Source organism: Paramacrobiotus metropolitanus, unplaced genomic scaffold (assembly GCF_019649055.1).
Source record: "Paramacrobiotus metropolitanus isolate TYO unplaced genomic scaffold, Prichtersi_v1.0 Parri_scaffold0000100, whole genome shotgun sequence".
Classification (NCBI taxonomy): domain Eukaryota; kingdom Metazoa; phylum Tardigrada; class Eutardigrada; order Parachela; family Macrobiotidae; genus Paramacrobiotus; species Paramacrobiotus metropolitanus.
Genome location: NW_026570320.1, coordinates 237,738 through 259,548, shown reverse-complemented (window position 1 = coordinate 259,548; position 21,811 = coordinate 237,738). Strand labels below are relative to the sequence as shown.

The window sequence follows — 21,811 nt, the reverse complement described above, 5'->3', positions numbered from 1 at the left end:
GCACTTAACATGTTTAAAACAAGCCAACACTCTGCATTTCCTATTCGACCATTTTGTTCCTATTATTTAAGATAATTTAGTGCGTACTATTAGTGTTGATATTTATTTATGTTGTTGTACTAACGTTGGTATTCCTACACAAACCAGAATCAGTGAATCGAAAGCTTCATTTTGTATAAATCACTGTACATCCAAGTGCGAATTGTACACTCTGAAAAATTATATACCATCACAGCATAGGCACGCCGTTATGCGACAGAGACCGCGCACACTGAGCCCAGAAGTGAGCTGCATTAACAAATGGTCAAACGTCCAATATATAAAAACAGTAACTGGCCAAAATAGCCAGCATCCTCTTGGGATAACCCATCCCATTGCCATTACACTAAACCGAACCCCAAAAATACTCAGCAAATCTCCAGGGAACTTTCAAATTGTCACCAAGGCCCCAATTGACTTAAATTAGGTCAAAAAAGGAAACAAGAGGGAATGAGAACACTTGACAACATCTCGGCGTCGTCTGGATACCACTGCCAATACACCATCCGCCGGATCAATCTTGGCATGACCTTCCTATCTCCTGTATTCATCTAACGGTTTCACTAATCCGTCTGTAAAACCAAGACATTTAACTTTCACAAAAAACGATCACACCCATAATTTCGTAAATGCCAGAATCGCATAAAATAATCCAAGCGTACAAACGTACAGAAAAGCGACAGAAAAAAAATCGGGAAAATTTTTACATTAACAGAAAAAGCAAAATCTCTAAAATATTAATTAAAAAGACAATCTTCAGTGCAGTGACTTACCGTTAAACACTCTAAGAATGGCCTCGCACACGAACTTGTACTGACTCTGTAATTAAAACCATGGTGTGATTACGCAAGGAATAAATACACCACTTCAGCATTGTAAAGGGTAAAAGCGTTGCGTACAGTGGTCTGGACGAGCATCGCCCGCTGGTCGCGCATGCACCGTACAACATCCAGAGGATACACCGGTTCATTGGCCTCAATGAGACACATGGCGGTTTCCATTAGGATAATGACTCCTGTGCGTCCAATCCCGGCACTACAGTGAATAATACAGGGCTCATTCATGCCCACCCTGTACTGCCGCACCCGTATCACAAATTCCAGAAAATCACTGGCATCATCCGGCACGCCATGGTCAGGCCAAGCAATGTACTGCATGTGTGTGATGTGCCGTTCCTCATTTGTCTGCAAATATGCATAGCACGTCATTCATTTTGAGTCACCAAAAAAACGAAATACTGTGAAAAAAATCAGGCGTTAAAAACAAACATTCAAACATTAAAAACAAACAAACATTCTTAATACAATTTTCAAAACCGAAAACTTTCACAAAATGCTCCGGTTCACTAAATCCGGTAAGAAATATTCGAAGTTTGCAATTAAACGAGAAAACTACAAAGCTAAAAGACAAAAATTTAATACATAAGAGACAAAACCTTATAAGAGAAATCATAAAGCCGCAAGTGGTAAGTGATTTCCTGCACGGTGCTTTGCGAAAAGAATCCGAAAACCGTCAATGTCGACGTTAGTAGTGCCACACCTTACCTCCATATGGATGAGAGTCAGTTCACGAAATGCAAAACATTCAAGCACTTGTTCCTTGACACAAGTGACTTGCAGTGCGCCATAATCAGTTGTTTCGTACAGTTTGGGCCAGTACTGATGGCATTTGATCTGCAACCCACCAAGAGCATTAGTAATCAAACAGGGCTACACATACAAATACGGAACACTGTGCAAACCCAAGAGCACGTCTAATACGGTATGCGCATGCATGTCAAACGACCGATTACGCGGTCATACATATTACATTGCACATTTCCGTGAATCCTTCAAAGCGTTGCTTCAACCCACTCAGTCACCCCCAAGTTCACAAAAATCTCGCGAAAAAAGAAGCCCAAAAAGCGAGTAAGTATAAAAAATTATCAGAAAATTACTCACCCGACCCTGTTCCACTAAGCACGTTAGCATGACGATTAACGTAGACTGCTGCTCCCAAACCATCTGCCAGAAATCAAAGCTGGTATGTTGAAGGGGTCCCTGCGCCGCGATGTAACGATTGACAATGCCGGAAGTAGGAATTTCCATCTACGCAGCAAACTGCTATTTAGTTATTGGAAAAGGATTCAACAGACAGCAAGCAATACGGTACCTTGATGTAATTAGCGTTAATGTAATCGTTCCCTGGAACGCCATGGATGAGTACTCGAGTGCTATCATCTGCCAAATCAAACACTGAAAATTCTTCATAAATTAGTCAGCCAACAAATTCTCGGCTTACATGGCAGCACATCCTTGTATCGATTCCGAGGATTGTTGTTCAGTGTTTCCGCATCTTTCATGGACATTTTCGGATTCCGCTTATATAATTGCTGTCAACCGGAACAAAATTCAATAAATAACACCACAATTTGTACCGGAATTTGCAAAGATGGGAATTATGCAACATTCAAATACAAAACGAAATATGGATATGGAATTTTTAAATAAGAAGAGACTGCAAGAGAAGATTTTACTTAGGCTTCGAGAAGATTTTACTGCAAAGATTTAGTAAACATGGGAGCAAAAAAACTTCCATCTCACCTCGAACTGCAGTAAAGCATTCCCAGTTTTCAAGCTTTCTGACAGCAGCATCATGGATTCATGCAAAGGACTGGAACTGAGAAGACCATTTGCTTTGGGTGTGTCAGGAACGTATTGAAATTCTGGTTCATCCGGTTCTTCGCCGCCGTTATACACTAAAAAGAGATGACCATGGCAATTATAGCTTTTGAAACGAAAGTTCTTTATGTTGTTTCCAAATACCGACTAACCATTTGGTCTAACGTAGAGGACCAATTCCCCTGTCCGATTTTGATAAGAGGACTTTATCAGACGAACAACTTCGTCATGACTGAGTATGGATGTGTCCTGTCCATTAATGGAGATAACTTGGTCACCTTCGTACAATCTCGGCACCGCCAAGTCGGCTGGCGTATTAGGCGCCACACGGGTGACAATCACAGGCAAATTTAGGTCCACCCCACCCTAAACGACGAAAGACATTCATCTCCATGAATATTCACAGTTCGAGAAATTACCGGTTATATACACGCAGAAAAGACTTGGTTATGCCTCGCTTAACCTTTTCGGAGTACCAAATCTCTTAAAACTGAGCGAATTATTTTGGTAATTCAACAAATCTCAGTCACGAACTATCGTCGTAAAACGTGAAATATCCGTTAACACTTTAAGCACACGGAATAAAATTCCAATCGGAAATACTTAAAAAATATCTAGTTTAGGACAGCGCAGTAAACACAAACATACCCGCACATTGAAACCGAATTTCCCATCGGCATCCGGCTTAATTCGGATGCAGACACAACCGGCAGAGATCCCATTACCAACACTTTCCAAAGGCTGGAGCGGATGCACTAAGTCTTTCCTGAGCGGAGGCGGTAGAACGCGATTGGAGCTGCTGGTTACCGCACCACCCGAAGGCGACTGCACTCCATCCAGACTCCTTTCCGGCATAACACGGTAGGATAATCCATTAACGGCATGATGAGGAGACGTCTCATTAGTATCCAATCGTAAGTGATTACTGGTGAACTTCGTACCGGCTGATCGGCTGAAATTAGCTTCCCTGAAGCCTCCATCACTGAAAAAACGCAATTTTGACGTCGTCGCTGCTGATATTCAGCCGGCTTCTAAACACCCTTAAGAAATACTTTCCGCCAAAAAATACAATTTTGCAATGGTACATTGTTTCAAACGGCACCTGAATAATCTCGATGAATCGCCCTGGATAAGACACGACCACAGACTAGTATGCATAACTGCGACAATATGTAGCAGAGATACCGTGTTTCAAAAAAAAAATTATATTAATAATTTCGCCGCTCGTGTGCAAGTTTGTAACTGCAGTATCAGAAAGCGAACATGAAAGAAACTGGAGAAAGCTGAACGAATATCACCGTCGGAACAAATTTCTGAAACTTCCTCGTAACTAACGAGTTAGTACTGTCACAAACCGCAGAATACACTGACACATATCCGGACCGATTGCAAGAACCGAATTACTTATACCTACGTTCCTACAGACGGCACACCACACCTTTTTCAGACACTGACTAATAACACCAGACACATACAGAGCAAACAGAAATAAATTACTACCACTAACCATAAGAGTTGTGTGCAACGTAAAAGCACTACGTACGCTTTACCTTTACTTCCACGTCATTAATTTATCACATCTGATAAACATGTGCGCATTTTCGGAATCAAAAAGCGCCGTTTGACTTCATATAGTAGCACAACACATGAAGTACAGAACAGCCAAAAGTCTTTGCTTCAAGGCACACCTTAAAGAAAAAAGGAATATTCATCCGGTACTATCTGTACGAGCAGCTAGCCTGCGCCTTCATTAGCTAATCAGGTGGTTTCGGTTTTGATGGGCTTCCGGTGTACTACCACTAACTCTCCAATTGCCAACACTTTCCGGCAACTGCGTCATTTATCATCCTCAAAAAGAGAACTTTTAAGCATTCCGCAAATCTATCCAAGGGTACACTGATAACGCCAAGTAAAATTTGACAAAGGTAGACTGATAAAACCTGACTCAGAGAAAGATTTTCTGTTGTTGTAAAAAGCTTTAACTTCTTCCCACTTTTGCAATGCGAACGAATAAAAATTTAAAAACAAAAGTCTTCTATACATGCAAAAGAAAGCACGGTATTTGCGAGAGCAAAACTAATGAAAACCGTAAAAATGCAAAAAACCTGAGCGAAATGCGAACCTGTTTCCATACAAATTCAATACGAAACTGGCAATCGCCGAACGAGCATCGATACATCTGTCGGGAGTATTACCAGCACAAAAAATCCAGAAACTGATAATATTACAGATGTCTGGAAATAATGGACGATTTCCACAAAGCAATCAAATCTGGCAGTCTAAATAATATTTTGCAACTATAACAGGTCGGTGATCGCTTTCTGGAAACTAGACAGTGAGCGTCAAACAGTAAAACTGTTAATCGCGGAAACTTTTCAACTTACGAGTTATCATACATAGCTACCTATTCAGCAGTGAACTACGAAATACGAAGAGTATTTAACCAAGTCTGACCCGTTTCAGGTGCATGGACAACATGCAGCTACAACTGTACTCTAATGTTTACAGTACTGCACGCTTTGAGTAAGCGCCAGTGAGTCAAAACCAGTTTTCCTCAGACGCGCGGCGGAAGTATTCATATCATAATGAATATTTACCGCCGCTCATAAGTTAATATTCACAGTCAGGCAAACTGTCAACTAGGTATATAGTGAAGGAATTTGCATCCAATTTAAATGCCTGCAAGTCGCCGATTGTCGATGCAAAGCCTCGCATTCGCAATTTCGCATACCTTATAGAGACGGGAAGATAAGCGTCACCTGATCTGCAGTGACTGGCTTCGAAGGATTTTCTGCTACGAATATCAGCGTTTTTGTGGAAAAACCGTGATAACACATTCCAGCTGAACATGGTTCCGTTTGACAAAATAACAAGCGATTTTTAGCGAGCTCCGGTTCTCAACTTCTCACTCGTTCAAGCTAGTCGTGTAGGAAAAGACTTTTGTGATCTACAAAACTTCCCTTGAAAATTGTTAAAAGCTCCACATTCCAGCAGTGCATGAAGACTTCAAACCATCTTCGACTGAAGTAAGACTGCAGTCATTTTCCAAAAATCGCACCACCACGGGTATGTGCTTAGCGTACTATCCACTATCCAGAGAAATTCATGAAACCTGGAGGTAAATTATTACCGAGTATGATCAAAGCCATGCGCATGGTCAACGAAAAGATCAATCAATATAAGTTCACAAAATCCATTTGGAAAGCGCATATGACGTTAATTAGGGGATTTTGATGGACCCAGTATGGATTAGGATTTCACAGAACTGATTACACCTCAGGAATCCCGGCAAGTACTAAATCCTGGAATCTCATCGATCTAGCGTCCAAGATAAATTTTACTTAAACCAAATGGCGACCAAGCCGCAAATCGATAATTCGGTCACATTTCGCTTCTGTCATAACTTGTACAACATACAGTATACTAGTAATGCCACAAGTATGCATCCCATCCGATCCCTCGATCCATTGTACGGTACTTTTTCAGATGGTAATGTAAGAAGAAAATATTTCATAGCACACACATGCATATCATTCAATCCGTTTCACTTGCTAAAAATTGGTGCACAGGAGTAAGAAAAGGGACCCCAACGAATAACAAACAACGCAGTAGGAAAGTACGTAATGCAATGCATCGAACCTATTAGTGGAGTGAAAACACATATTATTAGAAAAAGATACTGTACTTTCTTACTTATTTTGAACAAATACATGGCGATTTCTAAACGGCATTTCTAATAAAACTTTTAAACTGTATCATATGCGGGAACGCACAAAGCAAAAAACTGGCCACGACTTATGAAAGCGGCTGGTAACATTTTATTGCAAGGTTTTCTTTTTCTTAAACTTTAGTTCTCTTCCAATCGCTAATGATAACCGCTCCGACTGATAAGTGATAACCCGTATCTAGGAAATAGCTTCAGTTCAGCGTTATATAAAACTGTCAATATCAATTACAAAAATGCGATAAAACCAGCGGACAGCGTGCTGCTTGTAGTGCGCGATTATGCTGCTGAGAATCTCTCCGCATGTCTTTACAGTACCATACTCGCAATTAGATAAAAGTATCACGATGGAAAAAATTCGTACGCGGTCAAAACTGAATTCGCAATTCAGGTCAGTTATGACGCAGCCGAAACATGCTGAGGCCAAATGGCAAAAAAATCAATATACGACTATTACACACATGTGAATGGTAAACTTCATAAATAACGTTACATTCTTCGAGGCTGACTCTCGGCATTTCTCTCAGAGATTACTACCAGCATCCGGACGCCAACGCTTCTATCAATCTCTTTGGAAAAATAACACTACATGCAAAAGCGCCAAGTTTACAACTGTTGGAATTATTGCATTTTTATTACTTCATATGCGGCTTCACGCGCGGCCCAAAACAGTGGAACAAGTCCTCCTAGGAACAGCAGCCAAACAGTCAAAGTGTCAAACTACGGTGAATGCAAAGTAAAGCCATTTAGCTGGCTCTGCAAATGTACAAATTATGTACTGTATCTAACTAAAACTTTCAAAAAGGATTTTAAAAACTAATTAACCTGACAAACGTAAAAACAGATTTTCAGAAATTGTGTTTACTATGGTTATCATTTACACAAAACGGCGAAAGCGCTGCTTGAACTAGTAGCTCGTAATACTTATTAGAACAAGCTCACAGAACATATTCTTAATATTTTGTGTACCAGTTATTACCAAATGAGTTTCAAAAAATACTGCTCTTGAAATCAAAGATTTCCGAAATATTCCGAAATATAGAGCTGGCTGGGCTTTTAAATAAGTCTCTGTTATCAGCAGCGTACGTCATCGACGGACGATCGAGTAGCTTAAACTTATGAGCATCACCATTTCACACTGCCGGAACATCTGAACAAGACCTTCAAGACAAGAACCTATTCAGCACAAGATGGACAAGCCCCGCAGCCATACAAACTTCTGCCGATAAAAAGCTACATCACATCCTCGACAGTGGCTGGCTAAGCAGCAGCGCACGGCCCCAACCAAACACCGTTTACATGTACCTATTCTACAAACTCTTGTCACCGGGGTCGAATTTGAATTAATCAGCCAGGGCCTAATAAGCAGCAGTTCACATCACACCGAGTAGAAAAAACTTAAATCAATAGCTACCTCAAAAAAACAGTCTGACTCTTCAGAGTCTTACCTCCGCACACTAGCACACCCAGCGTAATTTCCACACATATCAAATGGAATAAAAATTCACCACCGCCTGCTTTCGAAACAGCTGAAGGAATGAATTTTTGCACAAATATCGCGTCGTTGTTGTCGACAGCAATTATGCAAACACCAGCATTTCGGATGCATTTCACACGCTCTAACAGCGGAAATGATATTCGAGCAGAGCCCAGGCACACTGATTAACCTCGATCGGCGAGAGCAAACAGACAATAAAACGCAGCAATATACTATCACTTACTCGTCGACTTTGCTCCTATTAAGGCCCGGAGAGCTTCTCTTAACGGCCTGCTGACTAAACAAGGTAACCGGTGCCACAACGGATGGAATGCCATTGTTCAGCGTCACATTGGTGGAGCCCAGGCTCCTCCGGTGCAGCGTTGTCGGGTTGAGGGGTCCGTTGCTCGTATGCTCATTGCCCGCGTGATTAACATGCACAATCGTCACATTATTCCCGGTGCTGATAATATTACTGCTGCTGTTCACACGATTAACGGCGGAATGCGATTGGGATGCCGGGAGGGATTTCTCTTTGGCCAATCCCGCCTGGAAACCGGGCGCGATGGTCTTCTCTTCCAGAATCTGATCCCGTGATGTGCCAGCTACGGTGCGCCGCTGGTAACGCTTACTGGGCGCTCTGAAACAGGAGAACAGGCTATCCAGTTTGGCTACGACATCACTATGCATTATCTGACAAAAAAACAACACAATCCACACAGCTCAACGGGACCAGTCTGTCATTTTCCACCGTACTACGGGGTACAATGAAGAACTGGAGATGTCAAAAACTGCACTGCACGAGCAGGCACACGGAGAGTGCTATGAATGGAAATTTCGAAGCCACTTGGCAGATGCCAAAACCAAACATAAGGCTAACTCTGTCTCTGCGCTATGCTTTCTCTCTGTGTGTGGTGGTGGTGCACCGATTGCCATTGCTCGGCTGCAGTGTAGGCAGGAAAGTGACTCTTTCTCTCCGCCCAGCAGAGCTATTCAATAAGTTCATTACTCTAGCCACTCTAGCTGGTCAATGCCACGCTTTACCAATCACACCACCCAAAAGTAAAAACATAACCGCCAAATTTAGGTAATATTTCCCAAACAGGCATTTGTGTTGCCTGTTACAAAAACTTATCGAGTAAAAACAAACCGAGTAAACCTGGAAACGTTGTGAACGAAAGTGTTTATTCCGATGTCTATTAGATTTCTAATAGTGGTTTCTCCTGGGAAAAGAGTTTGCCGGTTTCCGGAAATTGTAGTGTAACAATTACCACCATTCAAAACATAATAATGTTTTTTTATCGCAATATGGATTACTGACCACTGCATCGAACAAAAATGCGAAACGCGCTGCTCATACAATGATTACAATCTGACTGCCTTATGCATTTTAGCGTATTGCAAAAATAAATTTAGTAGTCAGATTTCTAACAACAATTTGAGAAGCTACAAGAATATTAAAAAACCTATAAAATAAGTATATATTATTATTATCCTATGTTAATTATATTTTGGATCAGAAACGGAAGACATCAGAATGACGAACGCCGTTGTTTCATGAAAGTCATGAAAAAGCCCAGTTTTGGTAGTGTCAAAAAGGTACTTGTAGTATTTGTAAATTTGTACATAACACAGGAGATTTCTCCTATGCACCTTACGGTTAGGTTAGTGTTGACATATTACTGGGGCAGGGGGCTATAGTGACTGCTTTCGATTTATACGAATTAAGAAGTATGCGTATTCTTACGAAAACTGCCCAGAAGAACCAGTAGACTTCCATAGTACCTCTACAGCAGTACTTATAATTACTTCAAGCAAAGCAGAATGATCGGCAGAGGTTTTGAAACTTCATCGAAAGTCTTCCTGCGATAACCGTCAATTTTTCAATGCATCACGTCTATGTGCAATGCATTTTGGTTTTGGACTAATCCACCTTGTCTTAAAGCTAAATAAAAGACATGAAAATGAATCAGCAGTTACTATTAACTGGAACCGACAATAATTAACAAAAATGTTTAAAAGCACTATAAACTGGCTACCAGACAAGAATTGTTAACCCAAAATAGTTGTACTTAAAATTCTGAGCGTTTCAATCTCGCAGGTCTTGTATCTCATGAAGCAAGTAGATAGTACTGCAGTCGCCTGTAACTATCTGATAACACTCATTGCACTCAAACTGAAATTCTCTTATGAAAAAAATTAAAAAGGCTCACTCTAAGGAGCAAACGCGTAAACGATTTTCTATACGCTGGCTCGTAATTTGCTAGTAGTACAGTTTTGGGCGCTATACAGTATGTACTATAGATAACAAGTGGTATTGTATGAATTTTAAATCGTTAACACTCAGCCGGGGTACCAACATTCAAATAAATTCTTCAAAAAATTTCAAACTTCAAAATTTCACCGCAGTCTGCACACTTTATTTATCTGTAATTTGATATAATTCGAGCACAGCATGTAGCCCACATCCGACCAGGGTGAGAATCTAGCATGGGATTTTTAACCTGGTTGCATTACGAACCCACGGCTGTGGTCAGCAAGCAGCGCCAACCATTGCAATCAACTACAATCGAGCTACCTAATTACGAAATCAGATTTCTTGGGACACTTTGATTAGAAAAGTCCGTCGGTACTTGTAGTTCGAACAGACCCAATCAAGCAATCAACCATCATGTTTTCTATGCAAAAATATGATTCAACCACACCAGATCTATATCATATCTATATGTATATGGTATACCAAACCAAAAAATAATTGGGTAATCGAAACCGAACCACTAAACAACACTCACCGAGTAATACTTGACTTTTCCACACGAAACCGCCGTTTTCCATCCTCGAGCGTTTCATATTCGGTCCGTCCGCTAAATAATACAGGAAAACAAAACAAATGTCGTTGTTTGCCATTAGCACGTATACAAAAGAATTTCAATTACACTGAAGTCGGGAAACAACTGTCACATTTCTGCCAATAAATTTTACAAAATAACTAGCTAGAACTCATTACAAATTCCATTCCGCAATCTCGACGAAGAACAAAAACCTGCCAAATATACCGCCTGCGCGATTTTAAACCGCAAAAAATCAAGAACAATACGGTCATTTATCACAATCAGTGTCTCAAAGGCGCCACACTGTAGGCAGATTGCGCGGCATGCAGTGTCAGTTGGATAACACCAAAATTCGTCAATCACATTTTTTGTTCATTTACGATTCAAAGTCCAATGATTAACAATTACAATAAATTTTTCTAATTGTCTAAGACTGGCAAATTTCAGAAAAGAACACGCCGTAATTGACGTTTGCAAAATTCGGACGACATGAAGCGAAAATTAAATCATTTCCAACGCTACTTTACATTCATTAACGACCAAAACAATTAACGTAAACATCGTGCTCCAGTAATTGGTCGACTTCGGATTACACTAACAGTAAGTCCAGTGTCCACACTCCACAGCCCGTAAAAGGCACAATATCGCGTTGAAGTCAAATTACGTAAACACAAAGTGTGCCATAACAAAAGTCAGGACCAAATTTTTAAGATAATCATTCTCGACTTTAAAATATTTTTAAATCTGACAATAATATGCATATAAATAAAAATGTATCTGTTGTCACTACTTGCAGTTACCACGACTCCATTGCAAACCAACGCTGGAAGATTCATAAGTGGTAAAAAAATTCGCCAAATGAAGTTAAATGCTCGATAGGCTGAAATGAAGTGAGCAACTGAAAATGGGCAATTTTTTGAGTTTTTTAAAGTAAATTCAGTTAATTCATAAAGACCATGCCAAATAAAAAAGTCATTATCACAACGAACGACTTTTCGTCATTATCACAACGAAAAGTCATTATCACCTATACTGATAACGAAACATTACTATACTGACAACGAAACGAAATCTATCATAAAAGCCGACGACACTATGCATTCCAAACCATACCTTACAATACTATGTAATAAAATTTTTGCATTACAACTTAAATTTAGTTATATCTATTTAAATTTAGTTACACAGTTACACTGCATATAAAGAATATGAAGAAGTACGTACAATGTTGTAAAAAGGGAAAAAAATTACCATAAAAAAGAAACTGTTCCAGAAAAAGGCGTCCAACTTCATAAAGAATGTCGCTCTTTGCTGCACTTACTATTTATTGTTAGTGTAAGGACGATAATCAACAATCATGACACAGCGAAACATGTGATCGTCGCCGGTCAGTTCGTCCAGCATATCAACATCCATAATGGAACCGAAGTTCGAAGTTCCGCAAAATACACGATTACTTTAAGCGATGTTCGCATAAATCAACATATCTGTACTGTAAAAATAATATCAAATCAGATTTTCAAAAGCAGAAGCTACATGCTGAATAACCAGATCAATCACTAACACCGCTTAAGAAGTGCTTGAAATAAAAACAGGCGCGTGACAAATAACAGAAGCTACACTTCTAAGAATACAAAACTTTTGTCGAAAAATGGGGCTAAACGAAGCTATTAAGCCGAAAGGATTCCCAACCAGTTATTTGTTAATACGTGCAAACGTACGATCATTATCAATGATGCACAAAAAATACCAGCAATAAAGCATTTTTCATTGGGGGCCGAATACAAAAGTAAAAGTTGGTAGCCGGGGGCATGACAGGTTTGGCTTTATTAGTCGACAGCCCAAGCCATGATACGATGATTTACAAGCCGTAGAAAAAAACATGACAGCCCAGGCACAATCGCCATGTTCATCTAGATTTGTCGTAAAAGTCGACGTATAACTTCACTCTAATCACATTCAACCAATATAACCAATGCACTTTCACGCTACGTAAAGGCCGTGTCTAAACAGCTTTCTTAACATTGCTTACGATGGCATTTCGGCAATTATCACCATCCACTAAAACTGATCTCCACACTTCGCGTACGACAGAACCATTTTCTTCTTTCGTAATCGTACTACATCGACGATAGAGCAACGGAAAAATGTCACGCTGTTTTTGTATCACATTTGTAACTCAGCCGTTTTTTCATGCATATAAAGTAAACCACGCGAGGAAAGCGCACTTTTCCAAAGTTATAATCACAATAAAACAAACGGAAAACCCACTTCGTATCATTTTTCGGTTTTCAAAATTATGGCGAATTCTGGTGACGTCAAAAAAAACGAAAATTTAATTATAAATAATTATAGGCCAAATATCAAAAATGCTTTAATGAAGACTTAAAAATACTTAATTCTCTCATGACTTGCAGGTTGCACACACATTCCGACAATAGATCTCGATGAAAACTTTAACCTAGCAGCAAATTTTCGACAAAAAACAAACTTACCTATATCGAAACTTGGATCCCAGCGAGAAAAAGCTAAATTTCTTTGAGATCAATGGACGTGTGGATTTCAAACGGAAAAAACTATGATGTTCGACGCAAGATTTCCACAAATTTTTGCAGGTGCGATAACTCAGCATGTAAAATCCCAAAAGCGTGTCGTAGTCTTTCTATAACCAGCAATTATTCTCTAACCAATTACAATAGTCCATTCCACCAAATTTCTCACCGTTTCTTCGTGTATCTGGATGAAGAACTGTTTTTGCTTGAAGGAAATTTTAACAATCTTGGCCCTAAAAAGGAAAACTCGTGCTTTGTCGTAAAAAGAGCAAAACACAATGCAACAGGTTGACGCAGCACAACGGAAATGTTAGGGATACAATTTAAAGCTTGTGAAAGTACAAACCATGCAAAAATACTGAGCCGCATCCCATTCTGGAATACTACCAATCCATTAAAAGTCACCCCCAGCTGGATATCAACTCCGTTAGCATCCTGAATTAAGAAATAACAGCTTGTCGTTAATGAAAACTCAAAGCTCATATCAGAAACGCCTAACGCCGTAGTCAACCATCTCTTAAATGTGATATTATCAAAATTCAGTTATTTAAAGTTAGATACATTTAATGCATGGCGAATTTCTAGTCTGCGTTTAAAAGTTAACACCATACTAGTAATCCGTTCGATTACGCACCCTCGCATTGTACAAACTGATGCCGTATGTTTCCAGTCTTTTGCATTGGTCGAGAAAGTTAAACTCAGCATCCGCTGGAGTCTGGCCTCTAAATTAATCAGATTTTGTTCAATAAAAATTCGAAGCACTGTTGTTTTTGCAGAGATGATATTCCCGTTTCTGGAATATCTGTAAAAAGTTACATTACCGAGGTTTTTATTTACAGTCTTTTGAAGTTACTAAACTCTCAACATTTCCCTACTTTACATACTCCTAACATGGAACTGGTATATGAGACTGCTGTGAAACCATGTAATGCCAGATATGACAAACTCTTTTACGTTTCATGTGAGTACGTATTAATATTGTTATCCACTAAAACTAACACAATTATATCCGAATCGTACCTGTGCAACTTGTGCAGTTCATGGACTTTGACACCAAAATTAGGAGGCTGGTGTGGAATGAATGTGTAATCGGACAAGTAGCCAGGTCGATGGTCTTCCGGTGAGAAATCACCGAGTTCGGCTAACAAGAAAACACAAACTTTGTAGTAAAATGCACTAACAAGAGCGTGAGAAAGATTTCACTACAGCACCATCACGATTATAAATTCGTGCGGTATCTAAGCGCACACACAATTACTAACACCCAACACCGGCGATAATTTCTCGCACACTATAACTCCAGTATTTCCAGAAATGCAAAACATGAGCCAGACTTTAACCATAAAGAGACCGAACAATACGAATACGCTCCTCTTAATACAGAGCGGAGCAAAGCGAAGCGGTATTGCTCGGTCTCTCTATGCTTTAACCATTCGAATAAAATTTGTTAATTTATGACACTTACACTGTACAACGTAACTTGCCAGTAATACTGCTATGGATTCAGGAACTGGTAGCTTGCCTTCCTGACATCTTTTTTCAACTGAAGAAAGTAGTTGTACCTACAACCAGAAAAAAAAGAATACACCGCTCAGAGAACCACCGGCAAGCAGCGCAAAACGTTATTTCTGAAATCTTACCTAGTGTACTCGTCATGCAGTAAACAAGGATCCGATACGAAAAATTTCACGCGGAAGATAAAGACGTATGGAACACCGGCTGAAAAATTATCCATTTGTGCAAATAGGGCATGCCATCCCATAAAATTAAGAAGTCACAAGTTGTAAATATTTCATAGTGACATACGTACTTCGCACTTGCTTCTTCACAAATTTATGAGACTCAAGCCACCTCTGCAAGAAAACAAAAAACCACAATGCCTACAAGATACACTTTCGAAGTAACTGATTTTAACTTTCATGTAATTTCAAAAACGATGATGAACCATTCTTTTGTAATACAAAGGTTTCAGATTGTTAGCGAAAAGTAACCATAAACCTCCACCTTACAATTATTAAAAGGTGCTCACTATTATAGTATTTGCTATAAATATGGAATCTAGGTGACATTACTATATAGATGTAATACAGTATATAATAAGAGCTACAAGAGAAATTTAATGTTAAAAGGTGAGGACGGTGCGTAGCTGGCGTAATCCGTAATTTTTGTAGAATCAGTCTAGTGCTCAGCTTGCTGAGAATCTTACCCATCCATCAGAAGTAGTTTCGAAATCTGGGTCAATAAACTGAAGACCGAAGTAGTCGGGCTCCACCAGATCAAGATGATCCGCAACCAGATCCAGAAGATCTTGTCCTTTGGCATTCTTCTGCAAAAATGTGGAATTATCATAAATGCAGACAAAATAGTGTACAGCCATAGACAATATTTTACGGATATTAGAGATATCGCTCGCTGAGATCTTCACATACTTCAATGTAGAATGTGCAACTAGACTCATCGAGGAACTGGACAGTAGCCGGCACAGTTGAACGCATTGATGGTATGTTTGGTTCCGACACGGCTTCCGCTTCCCGTACTTTATAGGATCCCGTTGCTCCGAATCGTTCACGAAATATTGCTGACATACCGCTACTATTCAACTTGGACAGGTGCAAATCATTACCAAACAAAACAGAGAAGCAACAGAACCGCCTTCATTGTACTTTTCCGCCCTGAGGTCACCCGTAATTTGATACTTCAAGTATGATAATAACAGGTGGCATTCAAAGTCCATTTGTATGGGCAGTAACAAATCCGTTGATTTCAGTGATTCCACAATGTATAAGCTATCCGGGTAAGTTTTAAATCGATCTTGATGTAAAATATCCAATTTCCTCATTACAAAATGGTCGGGTTGATTCGCAGAACGCGTATTATTCCGATCGAATGTTATAATAATATTATTAACATGTCCGTGATGAAAAGTTCATCAATCTAAGAGAAACAAAATAAAGTCAGCAAGCGCCTTCGACGCTACAAAAAATCTACGCAAACCAAATTCATTTCAAAGGGTTAAGCACCACCCAGTGCGCATTCTTATTGGTCAATTTTCTGCTGGCAACTCTCGTAAAGCAACATGATACGGCATCCAGCCCGCGCCGCCACGCGGCATTTTACCGCCGTTTTACCAAACGCGCCTGCATGCGCGACATAGCTAGGCACTATTGCCAAACCAGAACCGCCGACGTTTGCCAACGTGCGTACCGCCCGCATGGTTCTTAAGGTACATCTTACGGCTGTACGAGTATGAGCATGAACCCACAGCATACTGTACCAGCTTTAACTGACTTGCTTAACTAGCCTACGTACGTACTAAAAGGTAAGCACTAGATGTCTCACCCAATTGATTTCACATAAAAATATGGAAGTAATCATTAAATCATCAGTAATTAAAATTAATACAATAAACAATAATGACTAACAAGTAAGCAGTCTCTAGTCTAAAGCCTAACAAGTCTCTAGTTTCAAAATGCCAATATTAATAAAAGAAACGCAACCTATTTTTCACATAATAATGTACAGTAATACGTTTCCTGATTGTGAGGAAACAGCTCCAATACTACCGTAACTGTAAAGTGCGAGCTAAACTTTTCGTTTAACCGAGTTGATGAATTCTAGAAGGAACACGACCAAATTTTCAGCACATTTTTTCAAGGCACAAAAATCCTGTAACAAATCATCATTTCAACATTTCACTCTTACGCACATGCAAACGCTAAAACAGTGTTGATGTCATGATATCATAATATGTTATGTTATCATAACACTGAAACATTTTCAGAAAAAGGCACTAAACTGCCTTAAAACTTTTGAGTACGAATATAAAATCAATTCAAACTTGCCCGGTTTTTTTTGGCACAGCCGCGAAGCAATCTCGTGAAGCAATTCACTTACAGCGACGTTCGGCAGAGCAGCAATCAAAAGTCCGCCAATACTACCAACTATCAAGTAATTTGTCGGGATGATACATGATACTCGTATACAGTGACGATCATCGATACCACATTCAGTGCTGCAGTGGCTGATGAGTTTCCTTTCATCCAGATAGGATCTTTCATATACAGTACATAAGGATTATTACGGCAATGATCGTCTCAATGAAAATAAAGAAACCAAATTACTACTCGTAATAGCCGTCCTTTCTCACTTCAAAGTTCTACAAACTTCATGTTGGTCAAGTAAGGATACTGAATACAAATGCCACCGAATAACACAGTATCCCGTGCAGTTCTCACGACACTTTCGGCATAATATGTAAAGCGAAAAATTTCACGTAGTACTTAATCATACAATATCGAAACACACCTGTGATTGTTTTTCGTGCAAGTGTAGATATTGCCTATTATTAATAATTTCTTACGAGAAAAAGAATTTTAAACTATCGGTGAACAAATGGTAGTGAAATACGAAACAGAGAAAGTTTTGCTCTCCAGCAGACTGGGAGAGCAGACTGAAAACCGCTCACTGTATTCTTCATTACTGTTCAAATGCCACTGATGGCGATGGCATGATCTACGTGTTACGTGCACCGAATACTGGCAGAACCATCCGGTATTTCGGCTGTTTTTTTCGAAAATATATGGCCATAAATGGCACTAATTGATTTATGTCAGTGTTCATAACTTCATACAAGAAGTTAAGCGTCTGCGTAGAGCGTGGTATCAACTACTGTGCGCGCTGAAAATTATCAAGCATTGTACGAGTACATTACTGTAATACGACCAAAGACCATCTATTACTGTACAATGTGTACATCAGAGGTTGCCCATTTCTGCTATTTCCATATCCCATCCATACCCCATTTTCTTACAATTTTTCCCACCCATCTCTGCTCCATAATTTTTGGATCAGACCCATTTTCTTCCATCCCCATTTTAGCGTCCCATTTTTTAAAAATAAAATTACAACGTACAACCAAAAACTTGCTTGACGCTGGCTTACGGAATACCTTGTTGGCAATCAGCTATTCACGTAAAGCGTGAATTTAGCGCTGTTTTTGCCAAAATTTTCTCCATCATAACGTGTAAAAATTATTGCGACCTGCGTAATCTCCGCGCGAAGCGCGAAGGTGTCGGGGGTTTTGTGAATTTTGCCAACCAAAATACTTGTAGAAATGTATTAATTCGTCATTTTTATCCTATTTTCTAAATTTCCCTTTTCCGCCCATTTCTTCGTTTTTCCCATCCATAAATACAGTTTTCCCATCCATACCATTTTAGTATGGAAAAATGGTAAATGGGGAAAAAATGGGATCCAATCCCATAATAGAATGGAGATGGGCAACCTCTGGTGTACATCAAGAATTTGAGCGCATAATATTACTACTCGGCAAACTTGAAGATTTATCTGCTTATTCAGCGTTAACATCTACTGTCAAAAAATCACAAATGTGAAGTGTATTTTAGTAATTTTCAGCATGTGCACCACATCAATCCACACATTAAAACGACTGCCCCACAATTATCGGCAGAACAGAAGCATTTTGCTATAATTAGGGTCACTTTTGCGCTAATAGCTCTGAGGCCAGATCGTGGTCAATAACACATCAGATCATTATAATATTCTAGTATTACAGATACAGTATGTATACTACGCTTTACAAGTACCGTAGTCAGTGTATCACTACCTACGAGAAATGTATAGATATTTTCAAAACAAAACACGGCACAACGTAGACAGATTTTATTATTCTTACTTGTTAGTTTACTTTTTATCGTCTTGTGCATACATAATTCTTAAGTTTCCGGACTACCCTAGTTCTTGCTTCCATACAAGGGTCCTAAACGGCAGCGTCTAGAATGTCATCATTTTTACATTCACTTTGGACATCGGAATTTTTTAGTTCATCTTCAGTCATTAACTCATTATTGTTCTTAATTCGTTACGACTCCATTCGATTTTAATTCTATAATCTACGGCAATCCAGCGGAATGTTTAACCAGTCTAGAGCAACTGGCGATGCTACTGCATACTTCTCAAGTTCTACTCCTGCCATCTGCAACTGCTTTTCAGACGGGTTTGCATAAGAGTATGCATACCACCTACTCCAGGTATACAACCTTTATATCTATATATACGTATTGTACGTGATTTCGCCCCAATATGTCGAGACGATATCAAGCCAGTCACCATTATTGATCTAACAAGTAAGGCCATTTTCGGTTAGTCTAAACTGAAAGGTGTTTTGAAACTGAAATCAAGCCGAAATGTTATTGTGTTGGGCAGGTATAGTGCTATACAAGTATGATCCGACTCCTTGGACAATACAGTACAATAGAAGCGATTTAGCAATCTCACTTTGTAACTCAGTCTGCTGACCTGAGTCCTGAGGTGCGTAATAATACTGACAAATTGACAATACGAGTATGTACGATAAAATGGAATAAATGGATTCGCCATTCCGAAAGCCAAAATGGTACTTGTATCTTAAAAGCAAAAAAGGTGCATCAACAACATTATTAATTATCGTGCAATTATGCAACATATATTATGTGCATATACACCTATATCTGTCTATAAATTTACGGAACGAGGCATATTTATTGACAGCAGAAGTATGTCTACTTTATTTTATTCAGATTTATTAGCCATTGCATTCCTGATAGGATCTCCAGTGATAACGTATCAGAAGCACGCGGGGTTCATGTTACAGGCTGCTTTAATATCTTGAAAGATACTATTATTTCATACAATTTTTAGTATATCTTTGAAAATGCAGATACACAGTATTAGGGAAAATAAATTCTTTTTGTTTTTCTTTCAGGGTTATGCACTGTTAGCCTGTACGGCTAGCATAGCCGCCTATGGAGGATTTGTCATAGGCGGCTATGTTAACCGCAGGGGCTCCTAGTGCGTTACCCTGAAGAAGAAACAGAGAAGACATTTATTTTGCCTAATACTGTGCATTATTTTTGCATTTTCAGATTATACATAAAAATTTTAATGCAGGAATGAACAAAGTTATGAATTTTCAAAGATTTACGTTAAAACAGCCTGTGGCATGGGCCACCGCACGCGTGCTTCTGTTACGTTGTCACTTAACAACTGGAGGGTCCGCAGATGGTGCAATGGCTGTAAAATCACGAATAAAATCAAGTAAGGGGGGATCCATAAATTACGTACGCAGCGAACCAGGGAGGGAGGGGTCCAAAAAGCGTGACAAGCTGTGACGGCCTCGACGAACCCAGGGGGGAGGGGGTGGTCAGCTCCATATATTACGATTGAACGAACCAGGGGGGAGGGGTCAAGCAAATGTGACGGACCGCTACGAAGGGGGAGGGAGGGGTGAAAAAATCGTGGTTTTCTGCGTACGTAATTTATGGATGCCCCCTAAGACGCCACTTCTGCACAATATTATTGTGCACTCACGGAACTCCCCATATCTTGTATACTACATTGAACACTTCACAATCTAAATCTATTATACACGAAATATCAGATTCGATACAATACAAAATCGCACCTCCAGCTAATACAAAACTCGAAGCCGAAATCTTCATTTCGTTTCCTTTATTGCTGTAATCATTCAAAAGTTCAAAACTGATTGTGAACTCAAGAAATTTTAGTTCGTCAGTTATTAGTAATTATGAACTTACGATGCCGTTCAGACAGCGGAGTCAAATATGGAAGCACAGCCCAAAATAAAAAGTTACAACAATCACAGCAACATTTATCTATTGGTTCCACTTTCTTATAACTTATAAATCAGCACAACACGGCATCAGCATTAAATCATGCTATTATACGCCATACGGTAATAAATAATATTAATTTTCAACTGCCTCAGAGATTGGCCGATTGTCACGCATATTTGTGATTTTCAGAAAGAAACACGGACCGCAAGTACTATAGTAGTAGTTATGCCATAATGGTTATGCTGTTATCGACAGTACAGGTAGTGTGGATCCATACTGACCATACCGTTTGTTTTATGCAACTGATGCATGCCAGAATAAGTGTAACTTATTCGGGCTCGGTGGAAAGTCTCAGAAACCCAGCTTCATTATTTTAAAGAAAAGAAGGATCGTCAAAACGCAACGCTAGCTCATTCGGCACGTTTGACGTGCTTGCAGCGTGTTATTAAGAGAAAAGGCTTACCTCTCAATGCGGTTGACAATGTTCAGGCTTTGATGATACTACAGATGAGCATAAAAAATATTGGAAAATCCCGGAAAACGACTGATCCAAATCCAACAAATTATCATACAAGTGATACAACGCAGTTACGCAGCTCGACAAACCGTTAGCGCAAGCAAATTAGCGATAAAACCGCAATAGAAGTATCGCAAAGGTGTGGTGAGCCAAAATGCAGTCTGGCTGCCAAATGGGAAACCAACAAAGCTTTTTTACTAATTTGTTAGCATTCTTGATCGTAAGACTACATGAATACGATATGCGTATTCGTCACTATTCGATATTCCACACCCCGTAACCTGTATGTTTTGACTTTTGAGCTGTCTTGAAATCGCCAAATCGGGCATTTTTAGGAATTTCAAAATCGAGACGGGAGCCATTTTCTTGGTCTAGAC

At 39.5% G+C, this 21,811-nt stretch overlaps 1 protein-coding gene across 1 annotated transcript; it reads right to left on the bottom strand.

Annotated features, from left to right (window-relative positions):
• Window positions 1-149: 149 nt before the first annotated feature.
• Window positions 150-21,726, bottom strand: LOC129597154 (tyrosine-protein phosphatase non-receptor type 4-like). The gene is given in 24 exon segments (XM_055494602.1): window positions 150-611; window positions 813-858; window positions 939-1,223; window positions 1,584-1,712; window positions 1,980-2,126; window positions 2,191-2,258; window positions 2,320-2,410; window positions 2,622-2,776; window positions 2,852-3,065; window positions 3,348-3,681; window positions 8,145-8,540; window positions 10,693-10,764; window positions 13,227-13,393; window positions 13,453-13,516; window positions 13,630-13,718; window positions 13,918-14,005; window positions 14,304-14,424; window positions 14,749-14,811; window positions 14,814-14,845; window positions 14,924-15,002; window positions 15,094-15,136; window positions 15,490-15,609; window positions 15,713-16,217; window positions 21,381-21,726. Coding segments are annotated over 23 exon segments (2,997 nt in total). The 5' UTR covers window positions 15,869-16,217; window positions 21,381-21,726; the 3' UTR covers window positions 150-573.
• Between the last annotated feature and the right edge of the window lie 85 nt (window positions 21,727-21,811).